The sequence below is a fragment of the Colletotrichum higginsianum genome, chromosome 4 (genome assembly GCF_001672515.1).
Source record: "Colletotrichum higginsianum IMI 349063 chromosome 4, whole genome shotgun sequence".
Lineage (NCBI taxonomy): Eukaryota > Fungi > Ascomycota > Sordariomycetes > Glomerellales > Glomerellaceae > Colletotrichum > Colletotrichum higginsianum.
The window spans coordinates 2622404-2636370 of record NC_030957.1 but is presented as its reverse complement, the minus strand read 5'-3'; the positions used below and the strand labels follow the sequence as shown (position 1 = coordinate 2636370).

The following is a 13967-nucleotide window of genomic DNA, read 5'->3' as shown; positions in this document are numbered from 1 at the left end:
CATCGAACGACATCTTGGTGGCTGGCTGGTCTGGAGTCCCGTAAGAGTCTCGCAACCACTGAGAACCTCTTGACCTCCTTCGGCGCCTCTTTCCAGAACAAGTAATTCATGACTCTCGCCCGTGCATCAAAGATCGTCCCCATCGGAATCGGCGGTGTTTACGCGGGGGAGAGGAACAGAGGATGGGATTGTGATGCGGGGTAAACTAGACACATAAGACCGGTTGGTCCTAAGTTGTCGCGAGGAATTCCACCTTGCTTGTCACGACTGGTTGTCTGGCTATCTTCTTTCGGAGCCAATGACTTCAGCCAGTGTGTTGTTCCTGGCATCGGCCCCGTTTCACTGAACCGGACGGATGCATCGGCGAAGGAAGAGGACCCTCTTCTCCACAACCTCATCTCATCTACATCGTAGAGAGCCCAGCCCCTTGTTACTTCCCCCAAAGTTACTTCTTTCAGTAAGTCTCGCCGATACCACAGTCGGTCTCCGCTTCTTTGCTTCTCAGCCCCATCACCATCATCAACGACAACCTAGTCGACACTCCCCCGCCATCAAGCATCCACCTCCGCCATTACAACCACGGACCACCGGCCAGGAGACTCATCATAGGCGAGACTTTCCCTTTCCGAGTTCAAGCGGGAGCCGACATCCCCAACTCCTCCCTCCCATCGACGACGGCAGCACGCGCTCGGCCTCAACCTTGACCTAACAAGCAAGCAAGCCGCCCGTGGTCATCCTTCGTCCGGCAGCACCGCGTACCCCACAGCAGGAGATGCCAAGCGCCACGAAGCCATGCGCACGATGCAGAGGTATGTGGCATCCATCCGTTTTCGCGGCTTCTGACAGGGTCCCGCCGGTCTGACGTCAACTTACAACTTACCCCGGAATCGACAGAGAGACACGAGAAGTGTGAGTTGAGTTGCCTTGTTCAGGCTTTACTTACCCCCTTTTACCCCACGCCCCCCCGGGCTGTGGGTTCGTTAGTGATACTTCACGCCGTGGACCTCGACAACTCGTCCAGAGCCCGCTGGGTCCTAACAAACCGCTCACCTATACAGGCGACGACCAGCTGCCAACCTGCGGCAGATGCGAGAAGCGAGGCGTTGAATGCCATCGCCCCGAGAAGAGGCCGTCCTTTCGCCAGGGCTCGACCGCCAACTATGACGGCGCCTTCTCTCGGGGACAACGTTGGGTGAATAGCAGGCCTCGAGCTTGTGAGTAGTACAAGTATACGTTCATCGGAGGCACCCTTTAGAGGCGACGGGGCGCCTCCACCAGTTGCCTCGAGCTGACGTGGTCACCGTAGTCCGTTTCGACAGTCGAGCGGCCAACCCCACGGCGACGACGACTCTGAGTAGAGACACCACCAACGAAGACTCACCAGCCAGCAACGCCTCATCCCTGCCCGATGCCCGAGTCGCTGCGACCAACACCTGGCACGAGACGGTACGCAACCCGTCCGAGGTACCCGATGCCGCTGGTCATGAAGGGGGTCTCGACGGCGTCCTTCCGCTGCCGACGCCCGCCGCCAAACGACAAAGGACCGAGCCGGCGCCTCAAGAAGGAGAACAGTTCTTCCCGGCTTCGCCAGCAGCTTCAGGCGCCTCCGTCGTCTCTCCCTGGTCCAGCACAGCGTTACCAACCGCCGGGATAGCCTCTCTAAGGGAAGACGATATTCCAATCCACAGCCCTCAAGCGGCAGGCCACGTGGGAGAACAACAGCAGCAGCACTTTTCTCCGTCGGCGGCCAGCTATCACACCACAACCCAGCACCAAGACGACCTCGCGAGCATCCAGTCCACTCAGCCCACCGAAGGCATCCAGGAAGCCTGCCTCCTGCGCTACTTTGTAGAGGAGTTCTCCCCATGGGTTACGCGCCCCCCTCCCCTCCCCAGACGGAAACGGGTAAAATGCTCCCAGTCCATTATTAACCGTGTGCGCAGTTCGACCTCTGCGACGACGAGAGGCACTTCCAACTGGTCGTTTCCCGGCGCGCCCGCCACTGCCAGCCCCTGCGAGACGCCGTATTCGCCGTCGCAGCCCGCCACCTTTGCCGGCATCCCAAATACCGACCGGACCCCGGCCCCGGCGGCCCCGGCGGCGGCGTCGTCGTCTACCAGAACCAGCCTCTGCCGGATCTCACGCCGCAGAGCGCCTTCGAGTACATGCTCCGCTGCATCCCCGCCCTCCGCGAGGTCTCCCGCACCCGGGACGAAGCGTACCGCGAGAACCTCGCCGCCGCCGCCCTCATCCTCCGCCAGTTCGAGGAGATGGACCCCGAGGACGCGCCGAGCATGGGGGGTTCGTCGGACTCGGACGCCGGGGGCGGCTGCGGCGGCGGGGGCGGCGGCAGTGTCAACTTCCTCGACATCACAAAGGCCATCCTGCGCGCGGCGCCCCCCTCGCGGTGGTCCGGCCTGCTGAGCGCCGTCTACTGGGTCGCCGTGAGGCAGGAGATTTACTTCGCGCTGACGCTGGGGCGGTCGCCGCAGATCACCGCCCGGCCGGACCAAGGGCGCGAAGTGTCCTTTGCAAACAGGCTCGTCTGGTTCATGTCCGAGGTCGCCAAGTGGAAGATGGGTGACAGGCTGGAAGTAGAGTGGGGTGGGTTTTCTATCCCCCCTCCTGGTCGATGACACGCATAAAACTGACAAAATGATACCCCTCATAGAGAGGTTGAAAAGCGAAGAAGACGCACTTGCACTCGAGTGCTCACGCCAGTTCATACCCATCACGCAACGCCCGGCAGACCGGTCTCGGGGGGAGATCTTCCCTCTGACCTGGTACGCGTCCGACGTCGAGGTCACAGGCCTGCAACATTTCATCCTGGCAAGGATGATTCTCGTCGCCGAGGATCCCAGTCTTCTGTAAGTTGACTCACCACCCCTCTCACTCTCCTGTCACCTGCGAGAAACGACTCTCGGGGTCCGCTGCTTGACAAACACTAATACACACGACATAGCCGGCAGGGCCCCAACAGACGGGCGCACCGGGATGCCGAGCACCAGGTCCGCGCCATGATTCTGGAGCTGTGCGGCCTGGCCATGCACCATCTGCGGGCACCCCCGAACCTGACCACGGCCGGCATGGGCATCGTGCTGTACGGCGACTACTTCAACGACCCGTGGGAGCGGGAGGCCCTGCTGGGCGTCCTCCGGGAGTGGAAATCCCACCACGCGTGGCCTGTGAGGAAGGGATTTCAAGCTCTCGGGGCGGTGGGTTGATGCAGCTCGAGAGACTTTTGTCATCGAGGCATGGTGGTGCCAGCTGATCTGCCAAGTAAATCATGAGTTATGTTTTCCCTTCGGCCAGGTGGAGTAGAAGCCTGCAGGTTTACGGCATGCTACACCCATTCCGGACGAAGATCTAGTCTCGTCAAGCTTAGGTTGCCCTATCGAGCGTTACGAGGCTGTTTCACGGATGCGATAAGAGATCGTTGGCTCAACAAGAAAAGACTGGCATCGATATCAGATCCAATCCGGCACCTTGAGGCAACCGGCAGTCGTACGGTTGATGACAGCTGAGATTCTTCAACATAAACAGGCGTTGACATTCCGCTACAGCCCCTTTGTCTAAACAGGTTGATTTCCCCGGTGAGCCTACTGAAAAGAAGGGGAAGACATGAGCCCGTTGCCTTGAACAGAAAATACAAAAAAGCACGAGTCTAAGTGAAGATCCCAGGTGGCAATAATGAACATCCAGTGTCAGCAATACTCTCTCGCGTTACTCGGTTTCAACTCCTTTAGGGATGACCCTTGAAACGCCAGTTGCACTTTGTTATCATTACCCGCCCTCGCTGCAACAACCTTCTGCCAGATTCTTATGTCACTCACGCCGACGCCGGAGGTTGCCAGGTCATCGCCGCCGGGAGGCGTCGTTCGAAGCCCGAGGACAAAGAGATCCTGCATGTCGGCCCACGGGATGACACTCCGACGACGACCACCTGGCTTCCCTCCCTCGAGATACTCCGGTTCTTTGCTGACCACGATAGTGGCAGAGTAGATCGTGATAGTGGCAGAGTAGATCGCGATAGCGCCGAGGTAGATGAACAGCATGGCCTGGGCAAAGGACGCCGTCTTGCGTTGTTGGCCGGTGCCGTACCCGTATCGTTCGGCTTGAATGTCGATGGCCAAGAAAGACTCAAACCTCTCCACCACCTCGTGGAACGACCCATTGATCTCATTTGTAAGTTCCCCCCATTGGTCAAGTGTAATGTTGTGGTTGTGGCTGTGGGGAGTATACTTGTGTATGCCGCCTCGATCGCCGTATTGTTGGACAAGGTCGACAAATTTCCAGTCAGTGTCAGGTAACCTCACGATTGTTCTTCCACCGAAGGAGCTGCGTGCTAGAGCATCTGTGAGATAGCCTCCGAATACTTTGGCAAGTAAGCCCTCTATCGCGGCTTTGTTGCTAGAGTCACCGAGCGCCATATATCCCTGGATCGAGCCGTTTTGCCGTTCCTGCCGAGCGAAATATTTGACAACACGCGCAAGAGCAGTGGTATTCTTCGTCGAGTTCCAACTTGGATTGGCGTGCTTAAACCATGAGCTGTTAAACCTCATGGGGAGAACCCCTTGGACGGAGATGTTGTGATACACGTTTTTCATACGGTTTTCGTCACTCAATGTGGAATGAAGAACATCGCTAACTCCGGGGTCAGTCGAGAAATTTGAAGGCACCCAGTTCGCAGTCAGGGTGCACAAGTAAGCAATTTGAGTCTGGTTGCCATTCTCCAATGTTTTATTTGGCATTAACCCGCGCAAGAATATGACGGAAGAGCTGCCATTGATTGTCCAGTAGTTGGTGACGGCTGAACTCGCGACAAGTCTATCAATGTTGATGTTGTCACTGTCTCGACGGGTATCTTTGAATACCGGCAGATGCTCGCTTATATCCAGGCATTCTGTTTGATTGAAACATTGAAAGTGGTTGGCTGAGTTGGGATAGGCGATGTCTGTGTTGAGAATTTGGTCCCTATCGTGGACCTCACACCTGGACTGCACGAATGGCTGGTACAGTTCTGCCACTGAAGAATCTGAAATCTTCTCTGGTCTTGTGAAATTCAGTCGATAGTGTGGTTCGCGAGACACGGCGCCGACTGTCCTGTTTTTGGCGTTGATGTACCGCTGGAAGAGACCGATGCTGTCGAGAATGAACTGCGGTGCCGTTGTGGAAAGCGTTGTATTGGCTGTGTCCTCCGAGAAGTTGGCCTGAGCAAACACTACATGACGTCGAATGTCGGCGGATGTAGAAGAGAATGTGAGATTATTCTCCAATTGAGTGGCGCCATGGTTTTGTACCCAGGTAGATATTCCGTTGAACCCTCCCGCGGGACAACCGGTAGTGTATATGCCATTGACGGTGTCGCAACCAGCATCTTCCAGTGAGTCTGCGCCCCAGTAGTTTTCAGTCCAAGTACTGTTTGGATACCGCCCATACCAAAGAGGAAGTTTTATGTTTTCAAACTGTGTTCCAGGGTTGAATTCATACCAGTCCAAGGTGGGTAAAAGAAGCACAGCGGACGCCGGTCCTACGACGGTTGACATGATGGTGGCGAAGACCAGGAATCCAGACAGCAATATCTCCCAGGGCCCCTGGATATCGAGGCCTTGACGCCAGAACGCAGCGGTGCCGAGATAGCCGACGTCGCCGACTCGATAGCTGCCGGTGAGGAAGCCCAGGCGGACTCCGTTCGTGATCAAGCGGTGACGGAACATGGCCAGCGCGATCGAAGACAACGAGGCAACGATCAGGAGCTCGTGTATCTTGGCCACAAGCTGGAGGACGTTGCTGATGGTTTCGGCATCCAGGCGGTAATCACCGTGTATGAGGGGGCCGGCTTCGGGATACCAATAAATTTTCTTCATCCCTATAACAAGGACGACAATCGTCATGGAGACTGCCAGCAGATGGATGATCCACCCGCCAGAGTACATAGACCAATGAGTTACAGTCCTCCCCCTATCATCGTGCACACTGGGTGTGGCCGTGGCGCTGTCTGTTGTGGAGTGCTTGGACTGCTCTGTAGGAAGGAGCGAAACGTTGTCTTGGTCTTGGATGTCGTTCTTGTTGATGGATTCGCTTCTGCGATGTTGTGACTGGCCAGAGAGTGTCTCGTCGTCGGTCTCTCCCGAGACAGCGGGAGGTATCCTGAGGTAGTCTGGACCTCGATTGCTCAGGGGTACATCATCCACAGTTTGGGGTGGAAGAGATGTCATGGGGAAGGTCTTGCTCGGACGGATAGGTTTCCGTCGACGCACCTCCGCGTCGGCTGGTGTTGAGGCCATCACTCTGGTTTCTTTCAAGTGCAGCAAGCCGGGAGCGTATAGCCCGATCGAGTGGTGTGTTTTTTCGAATTTATCAACGTTCAATCCTCAAGACTGATAGGTAGAAATTGTGATGAAAGTCGGGGGCTATCGTGCTTCATCTCAGAGCTCGCTTGCGTGAAGGAAAAGGGGATCCGGGAGGACCAGTGTAACTATCTATATACACAAGACGACGGACATATAGGAGGGCGCAGAGCGCGCCAGCCCATCAAACAATACTGAGGAGAAGAAAAAGGAGCGGACGATGCCTGGCCAGGCTCAAGCCTCTTACGCACATTCATCGTCGTACAGACGAAGCCTGCTGCTGAGGATGCCGTAGCCTGCGGCACAGCAAGGCTCTGAAGACTCAATTGGGCAAGTCAAAGTCTCCCTGAACCTTTGAACAAACCCGCTCTATTTTCAACCCCCTCCTCTCTGCACGTCCAAGACATCTGATCACGAGGCCGTATACGGTGTTACACAAACAGCCCGTGGATGTTTCTCCCAGCTATCTTTTTGAAGCAGCTTACTGCAGCTTGCTGGCAAAATTCTGCCTCGCTGAGTGAAGTAATTCCAATCAGGCACGTTCAGACAGAATCTGAGTTACATACGCAAGCCAAAGGTCACGCCACCGTAGCACATTGCCTGACCAGGGCTGCGAATATCACTCTCACACCACACCACACCTCTTTTCGATCTGACGGGCTCTGTCGTGCTTGTGAGAAGGCTACCATTGACTATCGCTTCTCAACCTGCCCAGGTATCTTGCAGCTCAGCTAGCAGGCTCCGGCCAATAAACGCCGTTGACTACCTCATCGATACGCCCTTCGTTCAGTTCAGCTCGTTCTTCGAATGACGTGGCCCCCTTCCATTTCCGCGCCGCTGATGAGGCCCTGCAGCACCTTCTCGCGCACTACCGAAAGAACGGATCCATGGGGGCCGACACGTTCATGAATTTTGGGTTCTGGGAAGCTCCTCTCGCTATTGGAAGCTGTTGGTCGATGGAGGAAGGGTTGAGCTGAGCCCGTTTCTCAACTCAGGCTGGTGTACCATACACACTTTACCCCCTTTGTGGTGGTGTTACTTCGCCGCATCTTGAACCACTACGAGGGCTACCTGGCGTTTCTCTTGAAGCTGCCCCAAACTTTTGGACCGTGGCCACAGCATTCCAAGAGGCAGGCAGTTCGAACTCTGTGAGTCTCTTGAGAGGAATGCCGAGACGTTCTTGAGCGTACGGAGAAGAACGAAGCAAATGAAGCCCACGAGCCACGTTTTACTTGCCTTTAAACTTCGACTTCCTCGACGGCATTCCATAGCTTGGTCTCGGGTTTGTTTCTCTGGTAGCGGTCACCAGGTCCCGGCATACGATCTTGACGACACAATGATCTGTCTGGACCATCACTTAACGTCGGGCACCCACTTATGGGCACCCCCCACATTTGGGCACCCTAAAAATGCCTCAATACTATAACTAGCCTCCTCATTCCTCTCACCTCTAACTATTACAATAATTACAATACTTATCTAAATAACTTTATATTTTAGGAATACCTTCTTTTATACTTTATAGTCTAATATACTAAAGATAAAGTCTAGTAAGTAATTAAAACTATTAGTAATAGTATAACTATAAAGAGAATAAGTATTGTATATAGTATTCTAAAATTAACCCTTTAGTATTAACTTAATAGTAAGTAGGCTAGAAAAGCTGCATTTTTTAATTTTTAGAGGCTTTCCTCTAGTTAGGAGTATAAGCTAATTAAATAAATTTATATTTAATATACTCTTAGAGTTACTCTAACTTATTTATAAGTAAAGCTATTTGCAGAAAGGATCCTCTATACTATAGGAAATACAGAGCCTATAGGAAAGGGCTAAATTTCTACCTTTATAAGGAGAAATCCTTTAGTTAAAGTTTAGAGAAGTTACCCTATTAATTCTAAATATATTAATAGAGTATTTACTAAAGTTATTAGGGACTAATTTAAACTCCTTACTATACTAAAGATTATTAGTATTAAATTAATTAATAAATATAATATAAATAAGACTAGTATTCTTAAGGGCTAGGAATCTAATAGGCTAGTACTAAGTATATTTAAGATAAAGTCTATTTATAAGAAATAGCTTAAATTAAGAGTATAAGTATTTATTATTAAATATATTTCTACTCTAAGCTATACTCTTAATTCCCTTATTATATATAAGGGTAAAATAGTCTAGTAGTAGTAGTTTCCTCTAGATTTTAGCTCTTATAAAGAATAGTAATTTACTATAATAGAGAATAAATAGACTATAAATAATACTATAGTTAAATAGCTGCAGAAGGTCTTCCTCTCTTAGACTATTCCTTAAATTACCTCCTAGAGTAAGGAGAGTAAGAATAAAGCTAGACTATTAATTATTAATAGCTATAGGAGTTATATAATAATAGAATTTATATAAATATATTATATTAATAATATTTACTTCCTATTCCTTCTACTATATACCTCCTATATTCTCTAGCTACTAAACTAATTAGTCTTTAGCCCTATAAAGGTAGCCTATAGGAAGGAGCTTAAATATCTTAATTACTAGAATAACTCTACTATTATAAGTAAGAAAAGCTTTCTTAAATATTATTAAAAAGTATTAAATAAGCTTTATATATATATATAAGTACTTAAAATATAGAGTAAACTAAAGAATAATATTTATAGTTATCCTTCCTAACTATAAGATTAAAGTTATATAAAATAAATATACTATCTTATTTAGCCTTAAGTTATTTAGGCTAAACTAAGTAATAATTCCCCTATATATAAGTACTATACAATTTAGTTTATATACTCTACTCTATATTTATAAGTATTATATAGTTATATAATTATATTATTCTAATACTTATAATTTTTATTTTGTAACCTAATTGTATAATTCCTTTAATATAGCTAATTAAATTATACTAATTATTCTATTAATAATTTTATATATAAATTTAGTAAATTAGACTACTAATTATTATATAATAAATTTAAACTATAAGAATTATTAATAATACTTATAGTCCTTCCTTCCTTTTTGTATAGTTCTTCCTTCCTATTTAATTAAGTATTTAAATTATATAGAGGTAGTATTTACCTTCTAATTTTACTTTATACTTTTACTGTACCTACTTACTCTACTTAATTAGGCAGCCTATTACCCTTTTTCTTCCTCCTATTTTCTTCTTCTCTTTTCTTCCTTACAATTTGCACTAAATCTCTTTATTATATAAAAAATAAATATATAAAATAAATAAATAAAGTAAACTAAATATATAAATCTCCTAATCTTCTTATTAATAGAGATACTACTAAATTGAAGCTTTCTAATAAGGAGAAAAAGTAGGAAACTAAAAACTCTAGTAATTTATACACTTTAGTAATTTTCTTCTACTTTTATTCTTCTACTAATTCTTTTGTGCATTAGAGGCTTCCTAATACAGTTGCAATTATATTTCTTATTTATACTACTAGTAATTAAATAACTCCTATAAGTACTAACGTACACGCATAGCGAGTCGGCCAACATAGCGAGCCGGCCACTCCTTATCGCTAGAAAAAGCCCCTTTTCTAACTATTTATTAAAAAGTAGATTCTTAACTAATAAAGACCTAGTTTTTAGCATTAGATAACGATAAGAGTTAGATTTTAAGAAATAATAGTATTAAAATTATTATCTCTTTCTAGCCTATATTACTAAGCTTACCTCTTATCTAGGCCTCTAGATAAGAGGATTACTAAGAACCTAGGGTTAGGAAGAGACAATAATTTCTACAATATTATTTCTTAAAATCTAACTCTTATCGTTATCTAATACTAAAAACTAGGTCTTTATTAGTTAAGAATCTACTTTTTAATAAATAGTTAGAAAAGGGGCTTTTTCTAGCGATAAGGAGTGGCCGGCTCGCTATGTTGGCCGACTCGCTATGCGTGTACGTTATTACTATTTATATAAATACTAGAGGTACCTATTAAGTTACTTTACTTATTTTAATAGCTTATAATTATACTTTCTTTATTATACTCTCTATTAATATATAAATCTCTTTTGCCTACTTACTTATATAAAGCTAACTTTAATATAGGAGGAGGAGTATAAAGTAGCTTATATATTATCTTATAATATTAAAATTTATCTTCTAGCTAGTAAGAATATCTCTTTCCTCCTTACTAAAATTATCTACTGCAAGGGATACTTTTGTATAGTCCTAATTTAGAGCTATAGTTAGGCTATTAATACCTACTCTTAAAAGTATAGCTATAGTACTAGTACTCTCTAATTCTATACTTATACTTATATTACTATATACTAGAATAGTACTTAACTAAGAATAAAGAAGCTTATTAATAAAAATACCTATATACTTAATTGTATATATCTCTATAACTAAAAGAAATATAAGTAAATAGTTTTTATATTTAGAATTCTTATAATTCTAGCTATAGATTAGTGTATAATTTATCTGCATACCTTATATATAAGGATTTACAGACATACTAGTCTACAAATAGACTAGTAAAGCATTCTAGGCTAGCCCTTTATACTAAGGACTTTAACCCTTCATACTAGATAAATACACTATACTATAAGTGTATTTTTACATATAAATAACCTATAATAATATGTAATAATATAGGATTTTATCCCTTAAGCAAGAAGTATAAATAAAGGGAATTTCCCCTTCTATTTTACCTTAGACTTTAGACCTTATGCATGCAAGCAATATACAACCTTTCTACCTACACCTTATTCTGCCTTATCTTATCCTTATATAAGATATCCTATCTTATCTCTTCTACCCTATTCTTAATAGTTATAAGCCCAGCTTTGCACTTATAAGAAAGGATATCTCTATAACTACTCTTTTATACTTTTAAGTTTATTTAGACTTCTTTTCCTAATTAAGTTTTTAACTTAGTTATTTTATTTTAATAAAAACTTAATCTTACTAGGGGACGTACTACATTAGCTAAGGGAATTTTATAGAATTAACTTTAGACTTTTTACAATTTATACTTTGCAATTTATATTTAGTAGAATAGAGGGATTGTCTTACTAAGTAAGTTATACACCTTACTATATTTTACATTACTATAGCTCTAGATAATATATTAATAACTAATAACTAATAACTAACCTAATAACTAATTTAATTTATTAGTTTCTTTATAATTTAACTAATAAAGAATTTCTTACTTTTTGCCTTAAGTTAGAATTAAACCTAAGGCCTCTTAATTAGTAGTTAATTAATTAAGTTAATTTAGTAGTTAATTAGACTACTAAGCTAACTAGCCTACTATCTAGCTAGTAAAAGCTTTAGAGAAAAAGGCCTATATATACGAAATAACTTTAATTTCTCCTATTTAACCTTTCTATTATTAACTTTACTAATAAGTACCCTATAATAATAAAAAGACTACTATTTGAATCCTCTCTTTTTAATAAATCTAATAGTTATATTTATTTTATTAAAAAACCCCTCCTTTAATACTAAACGAACAATTTTCTATAATACCCTTATTTTAACTACTCTTAATATTACTAATACTTACTAAAATATACTATTTCTACCTCTATTTAAACTGCCTTTTTACAGTATATTTAAATATATAACCTTTTTTTTAATATAACCTCTCCTTAAATTACAATTAATTAATTTTAAACTAAAGTTATACTATACCTCCTTATATTCCTTTTATTTATATATAAAAGGATATATTTATATAAAATAAATAAGATTACAATTCCTAAACTATTTAGAAGCTTAAATTACTTAACTTAAGCAACTAAGTTTAAGGCTTTACTTATAAGTAAAGATATAAATTCTAGCCTAGAATTAGCCCCTTCTAATAATACCTAAAAATTAGTAAATTAGAAGGTATTAGCTTATATAAAGCTTTTCTATAAGAATAACTCTCTAAGGGTTATAAAAGACTCTATAATAGACTATAAAGCTTAAAAGAAACTAAAGGATCTATATAAATCTATAGAATTTACTAATGAATATCTTACCTATAAGGAGTTCTTTAATACCTCCCTAGAATTCTTTAATTCTATAGAAGCCTACTTTAATAAAGTTAAAGAGCTTATAGATAATTTAGCTTTAAAATCTATTACTTTACCTAATTAAGTTATAATAGTATAAGTTTTAAATAGCTTAAATAATAATTATAAAGGTTTTATTACTAATATAACTTAAGCTTTAAGGAAGGATTTAGAGGTTTATACTTTAGACTCTCTATTTGCAAATCTAATAGATAAAGTAAAAAGAAAGCCTATTAATATCCTCTATATTTCTAATAATATTAGAAATAATATTATTAAAAGAGGGATAAATAAAAAATTCTAGAAAAAGTAAAAAGGACTCTTCTGTATTTATTGTAAGTTAAAAAGTTACTAGGTTGCAAATTGCAATTTTCTTTATCTAAATAAAGCCTTAAAAGGCTAGAAGAAACCCTCTATAACTACTGCAAATGCAGAAGAAATAGTTAAAATACAGAGGGAAAAGAATAACCTTAAGAAAAAGCAACTATATAGAAAATAGAAAGCCCTTATAGTAAAAAGGGCTATAATAGAGGAAATACCCTCTAATAATAAAGAAGATCCTATAGTAAATATAACTATAGATACTATAAATTTAAATAAAGGGGAAATAAGTACTCTAGAAGACAAAGATCTTATAGATTTTAAAGACATTATAAGTAAATCCTCCTATAAAACGCCTAATAATACTTCTTCTAATAATATATATACTATAGGTAATATAGATAAGCCTATAGTAGATAATAATAATATTTTTTACTTAAATATAGTAACGTACACGCATAGCGAGTCGGCCAACATAGCGAGCCGGCCACTCCTTATCGCTAGAAAAAGCCCCTTTTCTAACTATTTATTAAAAAGTAGATTCTTAACTAATAAAGACCTAGTTTTTAGTATTAGATAACGATAAGAGTTAGATTTTAAGAAAAAATATTGTAGAAATTATTGTCTCTTCCTAACCCTAGGTTCTTAGTAATCCTCTTATCTAGAGGCCTAGATAAGAGGTAAGCTTAGTAATATAGGCTAGAAAGAGATAATAATTTTAATACTATTATTTCTTAAAATCTAACTCTTATCGTTATCTAATGCTAAAAACTAGGTCTTTATTAGTTAAGAATCTACTTTTTAATAAATAGTTAGAAAAGGGGCTTTTTCTAGCGATAAGGAGTGGCCGGCTCGCTATGTTGGCCGACTCGCTATGCGTGTACGTTAGTAATAGTTAATATTATATACAATAAATCTCTTTTTATAAGAATAAGAGCAGTTAAGAAAACTATTAACTAGGGTGAAGTAAAATAATAAAAAATAAACCTTATAGGAGATATTACTATACAATTTCCTAATAATAATAATATTTATATATTAAAGGACTATTTCTATATACCTAAACTTAGAATTAATCTTCTAAGTTAAAATAGTATTAGAAAGCTATTTATTACTTCTCTATTTTAGAATAAAATAGTTACCTTAATAAATATAAAGAATAATAAAACTCTTTGTAAGGGGGTACTTAAGGATAATTTATATTACTTTAATATAAAAACCCTTACTTATAAAGAGATTAATTCTCTAGAAGTTAAAAATAATAACTAT

The 13967-nt window shown here is 41.9% G+C and overlaps 2 protein-coding genes across 2 annotated transcripts; one reads left to right on the top strand and one right to left on the bottom strand.

The window, feature by feature from the left end:
- Nucleotides 1–792: 792 nt before the first annotated feature.
- CH63R_06098 (Arca-like protein) lies at nt 793–3224 on the top strand (the record flags this gene model as incomplete). The annotated part of the gene is made up of 6 exons (XM_018301073.1): nt 793–809; nt 985–1214; nt 1307–1905; nt 1944–2604; nt 2672–2867; nt 2963–3224. The coding sequence occupies 6 exons, from the start codon at nt 793–795 to the stop codon at nt 3222–3224; spliced, it is 1965 nt and encodes a 654-aa protein (XP_018158923.1).
- A 480-nt stretch (nt 3225–3704) lies between these two features.
- Nucleotides 3705–6287, bottom strand: CH63R_06097 (Short-chain dehydrogenase; the record flags this gene model as incomplete). The annotated part of the gene is made up of 1 exon (XM_018301072.1): nt 3705–6287. The coding sequence occupies one exon, from the start codon at nt 6285–6287 to the stop codon at nt 3705–3707; it is 2583 nt and encodes an 860-aa protein (XP_018158922.1).
- Between the last annotated feature and the right edge of the window lie 7680 nt (nt 6288–13967).